The sequence below is a fragment of the Leucoraja erinacea genome, chromosome 2 (assembly GCF_028641065.1).
Source record: "Leucoraja erinacea ecotype New England chromosome 2, Leri_hhj_1, whole genome shotgun sequence".
In the NCBI taxonomy this organism is placed as follows: Eukaryota; Metazoa; Chordata; class Chondrichthyes; order Rajiformes; family Rajidae; genus Leucoraja; species Leucoraja erinaceus.
Genome location: NC_073378.1, coordinates 37777725 through 37797825, shown reverse-complemented (window position 1 = coordinate 37797825; position 20101 = coordinate 37777725). Strand labels below are relative to the sequence as shown.

Here is a 20101-nt window from a genome sequence, read left to right as displayed (position 1 = left end):
ACCGTGATGATTGTGTTATTTTATGATCTACTGACAGGTGAAACTTTCAGTCTGAAGAAGGCTCTCGACCCGAAATTCTCTCGACCCGAAACGCCACCCGTTCTCTCTCTCCAGAGATGCTGCCTGTCCCTCTGAGTTCCCTCCAAGCAACTGGTGTCCCTCTTCAAAGGACTGACTCTCTCTCTCTCTCTCTCTCTCTCTCTCTCTCTCTCTCTCTCTCTCTCTCTCTCTCTCTCTCCCTCCCTCCCTCTCTCCTCTCCCTCCCCCTCTCCCACACAGGCATGACTGGAGGAACTCCGCGGGCCAGGCAGCATCTACGGAGGGAAATGGACAGGCGACCCATTCTTCAGGCTGCCTTATGTCTCTCTCCTCCCCTCCCCCCAACACACACGAATGCTGGAGAAACTCAGCAGGTGCAGCGGGGCCGAAACGTTTGTCTATTTCCTTCGTTCCATAGATGCTGCTGCACCCGCGGAGTTTCTCCAGCATTTGCGTGTGTGGGTATGAGTTGGGGGGGGAGAGAGACATAAGGCAGCCTGAAGAATGGGTCGCCTGTCCATTTCCCTCCGTAAATGCTGCCTGGCCCGCGGAGTTCCTCCATTCATGCCTGTGTGAGAGGGAGGGAGGGAGAGAGAGAGAGAGAGAGAGAGAGAGAGAGAGAGAGAGAGGCACACACAAGGTGAATGCGAAATCTCACCTGCCTCTTTCAGTGACAGACACCCACCGCCAGTAAATGAAGACACCCCCATCTGTCTCCCCCTCCTCTCCCTCGACTCCCCCACCTTTCCCTCCCAACTCCAGTCCCGTCCCGACCCCCTGGGAAACTGAAGGTTTCCCGCTGTAATTAAAGAGTTCCCACGGTAGACTGTAAAACTGGGACCCTGGTTCTGGACTCCCCCAACATCGGGAACATTCTTCCTCCATCTAGCTTGTCCAATCCCGTAGATACGATTAGACAGGTATCTAGTTATTTAATTCAATTAATGATTTCTATCGCCCAGCCTCTCATCTTTCAATCGGGTTCGGCCAGGAAGGAACTGCAGATGCTGGATTAAAACGAAGATAGACACAACATGTAGCTCAGCGGGACAAGCAGCATATCAGAAGGGTCTCGACCCGAAATGTCACCCATTCCTTCTCCCCAAAGATGCTGCCTGCCGTCGGACTCATTCTCTTTAAACCGGCATCTGCTGTTCCTTCCGACACATACACAAGAAATAAGCAACTTTTCGGGCCGAAACGTTGCCTATTTCCTTCGTTCCATAGATGCTGCTGCACCCGCTGAGTTTCTCCAGCATTTGTGTGTGTGGGTGGGAGTTGGGGGGGGGGGGGGTAGAGAGATAAGGCAGCCTGAGGAAAGGCTCGCCTGTCAATTTCCCTCCGTAGATGCTGCCTGGCCCGCGGAGTTCCTCCAGTTAGAAACTGCTTTCAGACAAAAAGAGACACACTGACATTAATGAAATGCTTGTTAGCTAGTTTTATTAGATTTGTATGTAAATAGCAAATTGGCTGGATTCACTCTATCCAACTTCCGGGTTCACCGTTCGCAGGAGTTCCCACGGTAACCGCAAGAGTTACTACGGATATCGCACTGGCCACTACGTTCATAAAATGTTGCAATGCTCAACCACAAGTGTACAAGTCACTCTTGGACAAATTCAAACATGTTTGAATTTTCTCCCGCGTACCCAAGTTACACGATTACCTGCCGTTAGCGCCACGGTGGTCCACGAATGCCGTACTGTTACCGCACGAGGTTCCCACGATGTTAAACTCTGGTTACCTCTTGCGTCAAGTCGCCCCGTGAAAAGGGGGTTTAAGTGTATGTGTCAGTTTGATCATCTGTCTCCAATTTAAGTTCTACTGATTTGGTTGAATAATTCAACATCCTGTCAGCTTCATACTTGATTGTTGTGCAATGTATACAAGATTAGTGTTAAATCCACCAAACTTAGCTCCTTTAAACCACCCATGTCTTTGCCTTCTTCCTTTGTTGAGTACTTTTTTAAACGTTATTTATTTGATCTCTCATTTTAATCCTTGCAGCATTTCTGATCTTATTCCTCACCCACTCCAACAGTTGTCTGACTATTGAAATTCTGGATCTAGGTTATCTCAACAAATTAAAAACCACAGATTTAGTTGGCCATTAGATACTCACAATGCTCCTCTTTGCTTCTGCCTAATCCTACCATGAAAATTGTTATTAATTCCCACGGTTTACTTAAAACCACTTAGCTTCATGTTTAATTCATGGCCCCTTCAGCCAAACTTAATTAAAATAAAAGGTTTGAAGAGCGGCATTCATCACAGAAACGTCACCAAAAATGCAGATGAATGGAAGATCTATAACATTTTAAACATCTAGCTTTCAAATATTTACCTCCTTTTCCTTAAAATAGACACCATGCAGAGGCAAATGAAACAACAATGCTCTTTCAGAAATTTGACTTTTTGACGGTTTAGATTAAACAGTCACTATACGCTGTAATATGCTAGGATCTCAAAAGACTCTTTTGGAAATACGAAGTTGAGAAGTGACCAGTTATATATCAAATCACACCCAAACACAATGTTAAGATGCATTAAGTCAAGTCAGCTTAACATCGGAAAACAGGCACTAACTGTTAAAAAGTCTTCAATGTATTAGAGATTAGATTTACAGCATGGAAACAGGCCCTTCAGCCCAACGAGTCCATACCGATCGCCCGTTCATTTTTGTTCTGTTACCCCCACCCTACACACCAGGAGCAATTTGCAGAGGCCAATTAACCCACAAATCTGTAAACGTTATTCCCTAATCATGTACAATATCTATACACTGTAAATGGCTCAAATGTAATCATGTATTGTCTTTCTGCTGACTGGTTAGCGCACAACAAAAGCTTTTCACTGTAGCACCGTACACGTGACAATAAACTAAACTGTGACTGCATGTCTTTGGGATGTGGAAGGAAACTGGAACACCTGGAGGAGACCAAAGTGGTCACAGGAAAAACGTACAAACTGCACACAGACAGCACCTGAAGCCAGGATTGAGCCCTGTGACTGGCGCTGTGAGGCAGCAACTCTATCAGCAGCTGTGGAGGCGTAATACATGACACGCAAGGTCCTCAAGAAACTTAACCAGGTGGTTGTTTTCAAATGTGGCTTCATGGCCACACCGCAACCCACGATCCACAAGTAGACATCACACAGACATCCAACGCAGCGACTCTGCCTGATGTTTGGATAGACACATGGCTCTGCTCAGCAGTAGCAGCAGAGAATGTCTACAACTTCGCTTGGCCAGGCCGACCCTACAATGTTGTCACGGCAACAGGCCTTTATGGCCAGCTGCACCTAAAACAACTTAGACATTGAAAATGGCGGCACAAACCTGGCGACTGTTGTATATTGTGTTAGTGGACTATTTCTATACACTTTGTACTTAATCTACAATTGTGCTTATGTATTGAAGTACTTTGCTGACTGGGTGCAACAAAAAAGAATGTCTCTGTACCTTGGTACATCAAGGGTAGACACAAAATGCTGGAGTCCCTCAGCGGGCCAGGCAGCATCTCTGGGGAGAAGGAATGGTAATAAAGGGTGTCAGAAGTTAAGGGGAGAAGGCAGGAGAATGGGATTTGGAGGGAGAGATAGATCAGCCATAATTGAATGGTGGAGTGTACTTGATGGGCCAAATGGCCTAATTCTGCTCCTATCACTAATGAACTTTTGAACAGCTTGCTGAATTGTAATAAGTTGTTGATGGCAGAGTACATAAGACTAGGGATGGACATTTTGTTCTTAGGCGTGGAAAGAGTGAATACGGAGAGGATGTTTCTACCAGTGGGAGAGTTTTAGACCAGAGCTCATAGCCTCAGAATAAAAGGGCATGCCTTTAGAAAGGAGATGAGAAAAAATTTATTTTGATTGACCGACTGACCATACGGTGCCAGCACAACAACCTGGCTTTCAATATCAGCAATACCAAAGAACTGATTGTGGACCTTGCAAGAGGAAGGTTGAGGACCCACAGTCCTGTTTATATCAATGGGACGATGGTGGAGAGGGTCAAAAACTTCAAATTCCGGGGCGTGCATATTTCCGACGATCTTTCCTGGACCCAGCACACTGATGTAATCATAAAGAAAGCACATCAGTATCTCTACTTCCTTTTCGGTAATTCAAAGAGGATTCTCTTGAACTTCTACAAGTGCACAGTAGAGAGCATACTGACTGGCTGCATCGTGCCATGGTTCGGCAATTTGAATGTCCAGGAGCGGAAAAGACTGCAAAAAGTTGTAAACACTGCCCAGGCCATCACCGGCTCTGACCTCCCCGCCATGGTAGGGATCTATAATAGTTGCTGCCTCAAAAAGACTGCCAACATCATCAAAGATCTCCACCATCCTGGCCACACTAATCTCACCACTGTCATCGGGAAGAAGGTACAGGAGCCTGAGAACTGTAACGTCCGGGTTTAGGAACAGCTTCTTCCCTACAGCCAACAGGCTATTAAACACGACAACCTCATAAGCTATGAAGTACAGTAGATTATTATTATTATTATTATTATTATTATTATTATTATTATTATTATTATTGCACTGTTATTGTTTGTTCTTTTATATCCAAGATTTTCTTATATTATTTATTATGATTACATATTCTGTTGTGCGGCAGCAAGTAAGATTTTCATTGTTCTGTCTGGGACATATAACAATAAAACACTCTTGACTCATTGCCACAGACGGCTGGGTGGCCAAGTCAATGGATATTTTTAAGGTGGAGATTGACAGATTCTTGATTAGTAAGGGTGTCAGGGGTTATGGTGAGAAGGCAGGAGAATGGGGTTGAGAGGGAGAGGGAATTTTGAGAGGGAATTTCCCTCGGTGAAAGATAGCTCAGCCATGGCGAAGTGGACTTGATGGGCCGAATGGCCTAATTCTGCTCCTTGAACCTATGAACCTTCTTCAGAGAAAACAGATGCCACTGCAGTTCTTGAACACTGAGGCACGGTCATCAGAATGCAGAGAAGTGTTTTAATCACCTCTACGTATTTAGCAATAAAGGTTAAGCCACAGTTTGCTCACATGTTGTTAAATTTATTAGCTCTTTAATCAAAAGTGCAATTTCGGAGTACCATACAATCTAATATTACAAGTGGTAATTATAGTAACAGTCATACACTGTACCATTTCAATGTGTTAGTCACAGATCTCCAAAGGACACAGTCCAATACTGAGCATCAGACTGTGGCAATGGTTATATTGTGCTAACACTATTTCGCTGCTGGATGCAGCCTTCCCTTTTCACTCCCTGGATTCATGTAAAACGCGGATTATCACACCAGCAGCGTGATACTTATGTGCAACAGATGCAGTCTGAGCATACCAAACGTTTTTCTATTTTTTTTCCAAAAAAAGTACTTTACCATCACGAGCTCAGTACAAATATAATCTACTAATGTTTTACATTTTATATTTTGGATGCCAGAATAGGAGCAAATATATCCTACAGTTCTGTGCAAAAACGAAAACAAAGAGAAATCACAAAATAAGATTGGATCTGCTATTTTATCTACAAGTTTAACCCTTTCACGTATTATCCAAAGCATTAAATGCCAGCAGCAGCTGTAGTTTTCAATCGTAGCTTGCTGGTGATGTCGAATAAAAATAGTGCAGTATTTTGAAGTTTTCCAAAGAGCGGGTGAACAGATTAGCCTTAAGGCCATCCAACTTTTTTTTTTTAAACGGCATTAATAGACTTAAATTGCCAAATCGTTTGGCATAAAGTGTCCTTTTTTACCCATTTAAAATGTCTCTTCTTTTATCGCTTTCCAACAAAAATAGCCTATATTCAATTAAATAAAACACACTTATTTGCAGCTGAAATTAACCACATCATAACTGAAAGTTAATTGTTAAAAGGCAGATTAGATTTTTTTTTCACATTCAGTCGCTCACTTGCTTCATGGGTGAATAATTGTACTGTGATAACTGTCCAGCGGGCCACGTGTTGTGTGTCACCGCTCTTCCTTGGTGCTCCCGTCTGCTTGCTCGACAGTCACAGCACTGCCATTGCCAAATGGCACTTTCCTACCCAAGTCTCTCTCTACGTAGAGCTCTGCCCACAGCGGGCAATGTTCAGAGGCAACTCCGCCCCAGGACCAACCATCAGGAATCCAGGGGTTGGTGAGACCTTCCCTCACAACAGACCAATGACCTGGTGGCAGAAGGGGAAAAGAAAGGACATGGGTTAAGAAAGAAACCGAAAGGAGAGAAAAGGAACAACGACTTCTTATTTGCAGACAGACGAGCTTAAATCAGTCTGAAGAAGGGTCTCGACCCAAAATGTCACCCATTCCTTCTCTCCATATTGCTGCCTCACCCGCTGAGTTACTCCAGCATTTTGTGTCTACCCTTGATTTTATCGAGCATCTGCAGTTCTTTCTCACACAAGCTTAACATAAAACTTACTACTTGTAAAAAGTTAAAAACACATAAATTCCACCCCCAATACAGATTTATCTAAAAGGCCTGTCCCACTTTCACCACCTAATTCACAACCTTTTTTTACTCGTGGACTTTTTTTCATCATGCTAGAAAAAACGCCCTAACTACTTGCTGCCTACGACTAGCATCACGGCCTGCTACGACCTACCTACAACCTCGTGACGACCATGCTGCGAGTATGAGTCAAGGGCAAACTCTGCAGAGGTCGTGAATTAGGTCGTGAAAGTGAGACAGGCCCTTAAGTGTATCTATCCTGAGAATGATCTGCAAGCCAAATGTTCCATCAGTCAGGATTGTTTGTATTCTATAACTTATTGTATTGCTCCTCTATTCTGTGACTAGTGGTGTGTTTCAGGGTTTGGTGCTGAGCCCATTACCAATTAACACTTGGTAGCATTCTGTCACAGTACCCCTAGCAAACTGGCCGAAACTGGGCACTCAAACAATATAATCTCACCAGAGTCTAATATACAAATTGTACAGATTTTAAAATGTGGCACAAGCTGTAACTTTGTGTGGGTCGAAATGATGTCTCCAGATCCGGCTGCATTGAATCTGAATATGGACACAAAATTCCAGGGTAACTCAACGGGTCAGGCAGCATCTCCGGTGAAAAGGAATAGATGACGTTACAGGTCAAGTCCCTTCTTCAGACTGAGAGTCAGGGGAGAGGGAAACTAGAGATTATGAAAAGGTGCAAAGAACAACTGAATGAAAGGTGTGAAAAGAACAAATCAAAGCCAGCCAGATGATCAAGGATAGGTGGAGCGCACAAGGGTCCATTGTTGGCTGCGGAAAGGTGATAACAAGTGGATACAAACAGTGAAACTAGCAGGATGGCTCGGGATGGTGGGGGATGGTGAGAGCGGATGCAAGGGAATGCAAGGTACCTGAATATGTCTTCTTGAGGGTACGACTAATCCAGATGTTGTCTGTCGACTTTGAGCCTTGAGGGTTTTTAGTGCTGATGTTGGTGAAGGTATTTGCTGGGACACAGTGAAGAAACTTCTCTTTCCGTAAGTAGTCAAAATCATTTGCATCCGGCGACAGACTGAAGTCTCCCAAAATAACAACATCCTTTTCACCTGAAAATGAAAGAGAACTAAATTACACAGTTGGAAGGAGATTTACTGGAATGGTGCCAGGGATGAACGATTCCGTTATGTGGTGGGACTAGAAAACTGGGGCACACTCTGAGGGCAAAGAAGGTTGAAAGGACGGCACAAAATGCTGGAACAATTCAGCGGTTCCCCACCCGAAACGTCCCCCATCCACGTCCCCCGGAGATGCTGACTGATCTGCTAGAGTTACCATATAACCATATAACAATTACAGCACGGAAACAGGCCATCGCGACCCTTCTAGTCCGGGCCGAACACATAATCTCCCCTAGTCCCATATACCTGCGCTCAGACCATAACCCTCCATTCCCTTCCCATCCATGTAACTATCCAATTTATTTTTAAATGATAAAAACGAACCTGCCTCCACCACCTTCACTGGAAGCTCATTCCACACAGCTACCACTCTCTGAGTAAAGAAGTTCCCCCTCATGTTACCCCTAAACTTCAGTCCCTTAATTCTCATGTCATGTCCCCTTGTTTGAATCTTCCCTACTCTCAGTGGGAAAAGCTTTTCCACGTCAACTCTGTCTATCCCTGTCATCATTTTAAAAACCTCTATCAAGTCCCCCCTTAACCTTCTGCGCTCCAAAGAATAAAGCTCTAACTTGTTCAAACCTTTCTCTGTAACTTAGTTGCTGAAACCCAGGCAACATTCTAGTAAATCTCCTCTGTACTCTCTCTATTTTGTTGACATCCTTCCTATAATTAGGCGACCAAAATTGTACACCATACTCCAGAATTGGCCTCACCAATGCCTTGTACAATTTTAACATTACATCCCAACTTCTATACTCAATGCTCTGATTTATAAAGGCCAGCACACCAAAAGCTTTCTTTACCACCCTATCTACATGAGATTCCACTTTCAGGGAACTGTGCACAGTTATTCCCAGATCCCTCTGTTCACCTACATTCTTCAATTCCCTACCATTTACCAGGTACGTCCTATTTTGATTTGTCCTGCCAAGATGTAGCACCTCACACTTATCAGCATTAAACTCCATCTGCCATCTTTCAGCCCACTCTTCCAACTGGCATAAATCTCTCTGTAGACTTTGAAACTCTACTTCATTACCCGCAACCCCACCTATCTTAGTATCATCTGCATACTTACTAATCCAATTTACCACACCATCATCCAGATCATTGATGTACATGACAAACAACAGTGGACCCAACACAGATCCCTGTGGCACCCCACTCGTCACTGGCCTCCAACCTGACAAACAACCATCCACCATTACTCTCTGGCATCTCCCATTCAGCCACTGTTGAATCCATCTTGCTACTCCACCATTAATACCAAAGTTACTCCAACACTTTGTGTCAGTTTTCATAAACCAGCATCTGCAGTGCCTTGCTTCTACTCCCAAGATTGAAAGAACATTTGACAGAAGTGCTCTCAACCATGAATGATTTTCTTAAAGTAAATACAAAGCTGTTTCACTGGCAGATACTCAGAGGGCAGAGACTCAAGTTACCGGTGGTTGGCAAATGAACTAGGACTGTTATGAGGGAAAAACACAGTAAAGGGATTTTAAAATCTGGAACACATTATCAAAGCTCGCCTGAAGCAGCTTCACGAGGGACTGTCAAAAATTGAATTGTGTATATAGTCGAAGAGAGATAACATTTTGGAGGGCATAGGGAGGAAATTGGTTTTCTTTCATTGAGCTAGGTGAGGCACAATGGACCAAATGGCCTCCTTCTATGCTGTGTGATTCTTTGATTGCTGATATAGTCTAGTTTAGGTTAACGTAGATACAGCACGGAAACAGGCCCCTCGGCTCACCGAGTCCGCACCGACCAGCGATCCCCGCACACTAACATTATCCTACACACACACTAGGGACAATTTACAATTTTACCAAAGACAATTAGCTTACAAACCTGTACGTCTTTGGAGTGTGGGAGGAAACTTGAGCACCCGGGGTAAACCTACGCAGTCACGCGGAGAACGTACAAACCCTGTACAGACAGCACCCAGAGTCAGGATCAAACCAGGGTCTCCGGCGCTGCACGCGCTGTAAGGCAGCGCCTCTACTGCTGCTCCACGGTGCCGCGGTTAAATTGAAAGAAAAATGAGTCAAGTCCAGCATTGTGCTGCTTAGGTTCCAAAAGGGGAAAAAGCTGCAATCTGTGAGCTGTGAACGATGAATATTTTCATTACATATTTAAGATAGCAGTGACTTTCCAGGAATCTGATTTTTGGCTGGAATGGCTAAATTTCAGCTGACACAAATTACTGGAAAATGCAAAGAATCTACTAAATATCATGATCTGTGGCATAGTACATCAGTTAAGGGATCCCATGAGAAAAAGCAATCCGCCACATTTAAGCAGTCCAGACGCCTCATCCAATTCTGTAAATGAAATGCAAGGATATAGTGTTTGAGTTATCCTGCATACCTTCACAACCAGGCAACCAGCATCAACACAAAGACATGCTCTCATGCACAGCAAAGAGAGACCAACAGATTATCTGTCTGAGTGGCATTGATGAGAGATTAAACTAGAAACATAGAAACATGGAAAATAGGTGCAGGAGGAGGCCATTTGGCCCTTCGAGCCAGCACCGCCATTCATTGTGGTCATGGCTGATCGTCCCCTATCAATAACCTGTGCCTGCCCTCTCCCCATATTCCTTGACTGCACTAGCCACTAGAGCTCTATCTAACTCTCTCTTAAATCCATCCAGTGACTTGGCCTCCACTGCCCTCTGTGGCAGGGAATTCCATAAATTCACAACTCTCTGGGTGAAAAAGTTATTTCTCACCTCAGTCTTAAATGACCTCCCCTTTATTCCAAGACTGTGGCCCCTGGTTCTGGATTCGCCCAACATTGGGAACATTTTTCCTGCATCTAGATTGTCCAGTCCTTTTATAATTTTATATGTTTCTATAAGATCCCCCATCCTTCTAAACTCCAGTGAATAAAAGCCTAGTCTTTTCAATCTTTCCTCATATGACATTCCCGCCATCCCAGGGATCAATCTCGTGAACCTACGCTGCACTGCCTCAATCACAAGGATGTCCTTCCTCAAATTAGGAGTACACAACTGTACACAATACTCTAGATGTGGTCTCACCAGAGCCCTATACAACTGCAGAAGAACCTCTTTACTCCTGAAATCCTCTTGATATGAAGGCCAACATTCCATTAGCTTTCTTCACTGCCTGCTGTACCTGCACACCAACTTTCATTGACCAGTGTACAAGGACGCCCAGGTCTCGCTGCACCTCCCCCTTACCTAACCTAACCCCATTCAGATAATAATCTGCCCCCTTGTTTTTGCCGCCAAAGTGGATAATCTCACATTTATCTATATTATACTGCAACTGCCACGCATCTGCCCACTCACTTAACCTGTCCAGGTCACCCTGCAACCTCCTAACATACTCTTCACAGCTCACACTGCCACCCAGCTTTGTGTCATTCGCAAACTTGCTAGTGTTGCTCCTAATTCCCTCTTCCAAATCATAAATATATATGGTAAACAGTTGCGGCCCCAACACCGAGCCTTGCGGCACTCCACTCGCCACTACCTGCCATTCTGAAAAGGATCCGTTCACTCCTACTCTTTACTTCCGGTCTGCCAACCAATTTTCTATCCATGTCAACACATTACCCCCAATACCATGTGCTCTAATGTGCGGGTTTTATCAAAGGCTTTCTGAAAGTCTAGATACACTACATCCCTTCATCAATTTTATTTGTCACATCCTCAAAAAATTCCAGAAGATTAGTCAAGCATGATTTCCCTTTCATAAATCCATGTTGACTTGGACTAATCCTTTTACTGCTATCCAAATGCCCCTTTATTACCTCTTTAATAATTGACTCCAGCATCATTCCCACCACCGAAGTCAGGCTAACTGGTCTGTAATTCCCCGTTTTCTCTCTCGTTCCTTTCTTGAAAAGCGGGATAACATTAGCTATCCTCCAATCCACAGGAACTGATCCTGAATCTATTGAACATTGGAAAATGATCACCAATACATCCACTATTTCTAGAGCCACCTCCCTGAGGACCCTGGGATGCAGACCATCAGGTCCAGGGGACTTATCATCCTTCAGTCCCATTAGCCTACCCAATACTATTTCTCGCCTAATGAAAATTTCTTTCAGTTCCTCTACCCCCTAAGATCCTCTGTCCTCCAGTACATCTGGGAGATCCTTAGTGAAGACAGATCCGAAGTATCTATTCAACTCTTCTGCCTACTTGCTAGTGCTTTTAGCAAGTAGGCAGAACCAACTAGCAACTATTAGAACCAAAACACACAGGATTTAAAAAAAATCTTCATTGTATGTCACCAATATGGCGACACGGTGGGACAGCGGTAAAGTTGCTGCCTTACTGCGCCAGGGACCCGGGTTCGATCCCGAATATGGGAGCTGCCAATACGGAGTTTTACGTTTTTTCCCGTGACCTGTGTGGGCTTCCTCTGGGACCTCCAGTTTCCCCGCACATTAATTCCAAAGACATACAGGTTTGTCGGGTTAAATGGCTTTGGTAAACTATAACAAAATGTTCCTAGTGTGTGTGGGATAGTGTTATTGTGCAGGGATCGTTGGTCGGCGTGGACTCAGTGGGCTGAAGGGCCTGTTTTCACGCTGCATCTCTAGACTAAAAAAAAACACAACATTTTTGACAGCCATTTTAAAAATGGTCGATGAGATCAAGTTCAGACAAAGGACCTGTTCTTATGAGCCGATGGGGCTGTTCTTTGAGATCTTCGGTTTCCTCCCACACTCCAAAGACCAACAGGTTAGTAGGTTAATTGGCTTGGTATAAGTGTAAATTGTCCCTAGTGTGGGTAGGATGGTGTTAACCGGCGGGGTTTGCTGGTCGGTGTGGACCCGGTGGGCCAAAAGGCCTGTTTCCGTGCTGTATCTCTAAACTAAACAGAAACTACACAACATTTTTGACAGCTATTTGTAAAATGATCAGTGAGATGAAGTTCAGACAAAGGGCCTGTTCTTATGAGCCGATGGGCCTGTTCTTGTGCTGTACTGTTCTATGTTCTACATGGGTAGTTGAGGCAGGTACTATAATAGCATTAAAATAAAAACCTGGACTGTATGTAGACGGGAAAGATTTAGAGGGAAGATAGACACAAAAAGCTGGGACAGTCAGCATCTCTGGAGAGAAGGAATGGGTGACGTTTCAGGCCGAGACCCTTCTTCAGACTGGTTTACAGGGATTTGGAGGGATACGGACCAAACGTGGGCAAATAGGAGTAGCTTAGATGGAGAATGTCGGTCGGCAAGTTGGGCCAAAGGGCCTATGATCGTGCTGTACTGACTCTATGACTCTAATCTGCAGGACACAGCAGCCTTGAACAGGGGCTGCTTTTATAAAAATATGATGACCTTGAGTCTGTGGCATAATCCTTCAAAATTAATGTAGCATTAACTGACAATTAAACTTAATAGATGTTTCCTCTGTTGAGGCTGTTAAACGTAAAAAGAAATAGCATAACTTTGTTGTATTATCTTCTGCTAGACACAAAATGCTGGAGTAATTTAGCGGGACAGGCAGCATCTCTGGAGAGAAGGAATGGGTGAGGCTGCCTGACCTGCTGAGTTACTCCAGCAATTTGTGTCTACCTTCGATTTAGACCAGCATCTGCAGTTCTTTCCTCCGCGTGTATTTTCTCCTGCTGCCCTCTCACAAATAGAATTTTGGTGTGTAAACCTTGGCCTGGAGTGAAGCCCAGGAAGGTGACTGGTTACTGATGGAGTCCACGAGCAGCATCTTACATAGAACATACATAGAAAATAGCTGCAGTGGGTCATTAGGCCCTTCGAGCCAGCACCACCATTCAATGTGATCATGGCTGATCATGGGGTGGGAGATTGCAACCTTCACGTGGTCCTCCCAGTTTCGACAAATGCAATTAACCTGGTGTGCACAATCAAGTAAGATCAGATAGAACAAGTTGTCCTACAACCTTAGGCTGTGCACTCCATACGCAAGAAGAAAAAAGATGGCTGATCATTCAAAATCAGTACCCCGTTCCTGCTTGCTCCCCATATCCCTTGATTCCATTAGCCCAAAGAGCTAAATCTAACTCTCTCTTAAATACATCCAGTGAATTGGCCTCCACTGCCTTCTGTGGCAGAGGATTCCACAGATTCACAACTCTCTGGGTGAAAAAGATTTTCCTCATCATCTCAGTCCTAAATGGCCTACCCCTTATTCTTAAACTGTGACCCCTGGTTCTGGACTCCTCCAACATCGGGAACATTTTTCCTGCATCTAACCTGTCGAATCCCTTAAGAATTTTATATGTTACTATAAGATCCCCTCTCATTCTTCTAAATTCCAGTCAATATAAGAATCTTGACTAAAGTGCTTCAGGAAGAGGGAGAAGAGTGGCTCAGTGGCGCATCGGTAGAGTTGCTGCCTCGCGGTGCCAGAGACCTGGTTTCGATCCTGACTACAGGCGCTGGCTGTACGGAGTTTGTACGTTCTCCCCGTGACCGCATGGGATATGCCCGGGTGCTCCAGTTTCCTCCCACACTCCAAAGACGAACAGGTTCGTAGGTTAAATGGCTTCGGTAAAAATTATAAATAGTCCTATGTGTAGGAAAGTGCTGGTTGGCGTGAACTCTGTGGGCCGAAGAGCCTGTTTCCGCGCTGTAATTCCAAACTGAAATCATGCAGAGTATTTATTTCATGACATGTGTACAGTACTATACCTTTCAGGGTTTCCTGAAGACTGTCTGTAAACAGTGAGACTTTATGGGCATGTGGAGGAGTTTTATCTCCATCGGCGAGAGTGCCTTTCAGATGGACGTTTACCAAAGTAACATCAAGGGTTCCAATCTGCAGAGAGGTCACACAAGTAATAGAATGAGACTTATTATAGACAAGCACTGAATGGCTAGAACTGTCAACCCTCCAAGAGTAACTCGGTCTCCCGGACATCCCAGACTCCAGGAATTCTCAATTAGTCTCTGGTGACGACATGGATGGGACAAGTTTAGAGGGATATGGGCCAAATACAGGGCAAGTTAGGCCGAAGTGCCTGTTTCCACGCTGTGTCACTCTCAGACTCTAGCTGCAAGCACCACCTCAGAAAGTTCAAATTGACGCAGCCATCATTCATTTTGATCTTTTATTTATTAAATTAGTGGATCATAAGGTTATAAGTGATAGGATCATTAATATATCCAAATCATTAATATACAATGATTTGAGAGACAGGCTCTTTGATTGGGCATAGTGGGAGAAAGAGGGTGACTGATGAAATTTCCATACTAGACAGTCAAGATGGTTATCAAATATTACAACAGGATCTTGATCAGTTGGGTAGAAACATAGAAACATAGAAATTAGGTGCAGAAGTAGGCCATTCGGCCCTTCGAGCCTGCACCGCCATTCAATATGATCATGGCTGATCATCCAACTCAGTATCCTGTACCTGCCTTCTCTCCATACCCCCTGATCCCTTTAGCCACAAGGGCCACATCTAACTCCTTCTTAAATATAGGTAAGTGGGTGAAGGCACGGCTAATGGAATTTAATGCAGATAAATGTGAGGTGTTGCACGACAGGAAGTCAAACCACGGCAGGACCTTCATAGTGAATGGTAGGGCCCTGACAAGTGCTGTAGAGCAGAGGAATCTAGGAGTACAGATACATAGTTCTCTGAGAGTGGCGTCACAGGTAGTTAGGTTGCTACAGAAGACTTTTGGAATATTGGCTTTCATTAGTCAGAGTACAGAGGTTGAAACATTATGTTACAGTTGTACAAGAAGTTGACGAGGCCACATTTGGTGCCGTGTTCATTTGTGGTCACCTTGTTATGGGAAGGATGTCATTAAGCTGGAAAGGGTGAAGAGAAGACGAATCCTAAGTGTGTAGGGTTGTGTTAGTGTGTGGGGATCGCTGGTCGGTGTAGAATGGGTGGGCCGTGCTATATCGCGAAACTAAAGTAAAATCCTTCCACAAATTCCAATCCATTACAGGAGAAATTAAACCAAACAGCGTTAGTTTAGCAGTGAGAGGACCAAGTGTCAGTGGTTATGGGGAGAAGGCAGGAGAATGGGGTTAGGAGGGAGAGATAGATCGCCCATAATTGAATGGTGGAGCAGACTTGATGGGCAAAATGACCTAATTCTACTCCTATTCCTTATGACCAGTCACAGTCGTAACTAGGGTTGCCAACTGTCCCGTATTAGCCGGGACATCCTGTTTTTTGGGCAAAATTGGTTTGTCCCGTACGGGACCGCCCTTGTCCCGTATTTGACTGCTATTACTCAGGTCGAGGGGACTGTCGGGTCGGAGCGCCGCGTCCCGCCCCGCCTCACCCGTCCCGACGTAGTGCAGCCCGTGGAATGCAGGAACAGCGCCTTGCCGTGGCCCCGTCAGTCGGCAGCCCGGCCAGCTGTCCGACCCTTCGAACCTTCGCTTACTGCTGACACCACCATCCCTCTTTCTCATGGCCGATCATCGGTTCATGAGTTGGATGGGGTGCCGGACTTTGCACCTGACGTTGCGTGGGCCAAAACTCCTCACCTGGCCCGCTGGTTGGGCTATGTGTGCATTTCAGCACCCGTGCCAACTCATCGTTCACCCAGCACGGCCGAGTCGGTAAATGAATTGCCCTCGGGAATTTGTCCCATATTTTGACCTATTGTCCCTTATTTGGGAGTGAGAAAGTTGGCAACCCTAGTCATAGCTGAAATCCTGTTCCACTTTTCTCACGGATGGCCAATGAGGCAATGTTCCTTGTAGTCCAGGCCTGGCTGCATGGACAGGAAAGATTTAGAGGGATATGGGCCAAATGTGGGCAATTAGGACTAGCTTAGATGGGGCATCTTGATTGGCATGGACGGGATGGGATGAAGGGCCTGCTTCTGTGCTGTTTGACTCTAGGACTCTCATCCGTTCAATTATTCAAAGCTCACTGCATCTCCATCACCTGCTACACTTTTGCTACAATCAGCAAAACTCTGATGAGTCCAAGGGAAAAAAAAAGCTCTTTAAACCTCCAAATCCATAAAGTACCACAAGTATTCCTTGCGTGAAGCACTGGCCATTCTGATTCACAGAGTGGTTCAGAGGAGATGGTCATCGCTGCTCACAGTTGTATGTGTTTTTTCCGAAATATACGTTAAGCCGGCACGATCCCTTGCTGATTCCCATTGTAGGAGGGCTGCTCCTTAAAACACTCACCTTACAGCGCGCGAGGTAAGGCCTTGAGCCACATGGTTTGCCGTTCCCGTTGGTCTGTGTCTTGTCCAGAAGACAGGCTGTCTTTATTTCTACTCCAGCGCTGCTGTCCCACAGATAACCAGCATACTCTGCACTCTGAGAAAGAACAAAATTATTTGCATAATTAAATGGCGGAGTAGACTTGATGGGCCGAATGGCCTAATTCTCCCCCTAATCCTTATGACCTTATGAAAACTCAAACCCAAACACAGCCATTCACACAGCAAATCGGACATTCATCAGTTGTCACCAGTCTGTTTATACACAAAAGGCAATTGACAATAAACAATAGGTGCAGGAGTAGGCCATTCAGCCCTTCGAGCCATTCTATGTGATCATGGCTGGTCATCCCCAATCAGTACCCCGTTCCTGCCTTCACCCCATATCCCCTGACTCTGCTATTTTTAAGAGCCCTATCTAGCTCTCTCTTGAAAACATCTAGAGAACCTGCCTCCACCGCCCTCTGAGGCAGAGAATTCCACACACACCACTCTCTGTGAGAAAAAGTGTTTCCTCGTCTCCGTTCTAAATGGTTTACTCCTTAAGGGCCTGTCCCATGAGCATGCGATTGCATGCGGCAAGAGCGACCTAACATTGTCGCTTGAGTTGTGCGGAGCTGGTCCCGAAATCACAGTGGGGCTCCGAAAAACCGACCGTGTTTAAAAATTCTGCGCGGCAACGGCCTGCCGGCCCGCAGCCACCTCAACGCCATGTCAGTCACTAGACCTCCGCGCGGCTCCCGCTTCTGGTTTGGTCGCGCTTGCCGCATGCAGGCGCATGCTTGTGGGACCGGCCCTTTAGGTCGCGCTTGCCGCATGCAGGTGGGACAGGCTCTTTACTCTGTGGCCTCTGGTTCTGGACTCCCCCAACATCGGGAATGTTTCCTGCCTCTAGCGTGCCCAAACCCTTAATAATCTTATGTTTCAATAAGATACCCTCTCATCCTTCTAAACTCCAGAGTATAGAAGCCCAGCTGCTCCATTCTCTCAGCATATGACAGTCCCGCCATCCCGGGAATTAACCTTGTAAACCTACGCTGCAGTCCCTCAATAGCAAGAATGTCCTTCCTCAAATTAGGGGACCAAAACTGCACACAATACTCCAGACGTGGTCTCACGAGGGCTCTGTACAACTGCAGAAAGACCTCTTTGCTCCTATATTCGATTCCTCTTGTTATAAAGGCCAACATGCCATTCGCTTTCTTCACTGCCTGCTGTACCTGCATGCTTACTTTAATAGACTGATGAACAAGGGTTTAGTTTTGAGATACTGCAAGGAAACTGGCCCTTCAGCCCACGGAGCCCATGCCGACCATCAATCACCCGTTCCCGCTAGTTCTATGTTATCCTGCTTTCCCACTCCTTACACATTAGGGACAATTTACAGAGGCCAATTAACCTGGAAAACCCACACTTCATTGGGACATGGGCGGAAACCGGAGCACCCGGAGGAAACCCACGCAATCACAGGGCACAAACCCCAGACGGACAGCACGCGAGGTCAGGATCGAACCTGGGTCTCTGGCACTGTGAGGCAGCAGCCCTACCAACTGCAACACTGTTCCTCCCCCTTCCATTACCCCATGAACCTGATGACTCGTCACTGTGTGTAGTTCCACAGACATCTCCTAACCCAGGCCACCATTCTTTATTTGTTTACACGAAAGAATGAAATAAGCAAAATTGCATTTATTCAGCATCATTCGTGGTCTTGGAGGATCCTCAGTGCATTCCACACAGTTCACTACTGTTCCCTCGAATGGCCACTGTTGAAATGTAGAACATTTTTTATGGCAGAGATGGAAAGATACTTGATTCGTCATGGTGTCAAGGGTTACAAGTAAAAAGTTATTATTTGTAAATATCACCAGCAATTTGTCCTGGACTAGCCATACCGAAGCAATGGCCAAGAAAGCACACCAATGCCTCACAAGAGTGAAAACACATCTCCAGATTCAGAGACAGTCTCTGAGACAGCTGTGGAGGTCGTGTCAATGGATATTTTTAAGCAGGAGGCTGACAAGGTTCTTGATTAGTACGGGCCTATCTAACTCTCTCTTGAAAGCATCCATAGAATTGGCCTCCTCTGCTTTCTGGGGCAGAGAATTCCATAGATTCACAACTCCCCGGGTGAAAAGGTTTTTCCTCATCTCCGTTCTAAATGGCTTACCCCTTATTCTTAACCTGTGGCCCCTGGTTTTGGAATCCCCCAACATCGGGAACATGTTTACTGCCTCTAGCGTGTCCAATCCCTTAATAATCTTATATGTTTCAATAAGATCCCCTCTGATCCTTCTTAATTCCAGTGTATACAAGCCCAGTTGCTCCATTTTTTCAACGTATGACAGTCCCGCCATCCTGGGAATTCACCTGGTGAACCTACGCTGCACTCCCTCAAAAGCAAGAATGTCCTTCCTCAAATTTGGAGACCAAAATCATAGGTCAATCATGATTGAATGGCCTACTTCTGCTCCTGAGTTTTATGAACTTATGAAGTGTGGCAGATTGCATAAGATCCTGTGCATCATAGAAAAATAGAAACATAGAAATTAGGTGCAGGAGTAGGCCATTCGGCCCTTCGAGCCTGCACCGCCATTCAATATGATCATGGTTGATCATCCAACTCAGTATCCCGTACCTGTCTTCTCTCCATACCCTCTGATCCCCTTGGCCACAAGGGCCACATCTAACTCCCTCTTAAATATAGCCAATGAACTGGCCTCAACTACCCTCTGTGGCAGAGAGTTCCAGAGATTCACCACTCTCTGTGTGAAAAAAGTTCTCCTCATCTCAGTTTTAAAGGATTTCCCCCTTATCCTTAAGCTGTGACCCCTTGTCCTGGACTTCCCCAACATCGGGTACAATCTTCCTGCATCTAGCCTGTCCAACCCCTTAAGAATTTTGTAAGTTTCTATAAGATCCCCTCTCAATCTCCTAAATTCTAGAGAGTATAAACCAAGTCTATCCAGTCTTTCTTCATAAGACAGTCCTGACATCCCAGGAATCAGTCTGGTGAACCTTCTCTGCACTCCCTCTATGGCAATAATGTCCTTCCTCAGATTTGGAGACCAAAACTACACGCAATACTCCAGGTGTGGTCTCACCAAGACCCTGTACAACTGCAGTAGAACCTCCCTGCTCCTATACTCAAATCCTCTTGCTATGAAAGCCAACATACCATTCGCTTTCTTTACTGCCTGCTGCACCTGCATGCCTACCTTCAATGACTGGTGTACCATGACACCCAGGTCT

At 45.3% G+C, this 20101-nt stretch overlaps 1 protein-coding gene across 3 annotated transcripts in view; it reads right to left on the bottom strand.

Annotated features, from left to right (window-relative positions):
- Window positions 1-5089: 5089 nt before the first annotated feature.
- Window positions 5090-20101, bottom strand: part of eepd1 (endonuclease/exonuclease/phosphatase family domain containing 1) — a 161382-nt gene continuing 146370 nt past the window's right edge. For all 3 annotated transcript variants that reach the window (XM_055654999.1, XM_055655008.1, XM_055655015.1), the window contains 4 exons: window positions 16812-16946; window positions 14330-14456; window positions 7391-7585; window positions 5090-6210 (listed from right to left, as the gene is read on the bottom strand). In XM_055654999.1, the coding sequence (XP_055510974.1) occupies window positions 6011-6210; window positions 7391-7585; window positions 14330-14456; window positions 16812-16946 (657 nt within the window). In that variant the 3' untranslated portion in view covers window positions 5090-6010. The remainder of the gene's footprint in view (window positions 6211-7390; window positions 7586-14329; window positions 14457-16811; window positions 16947-20101) is intronic.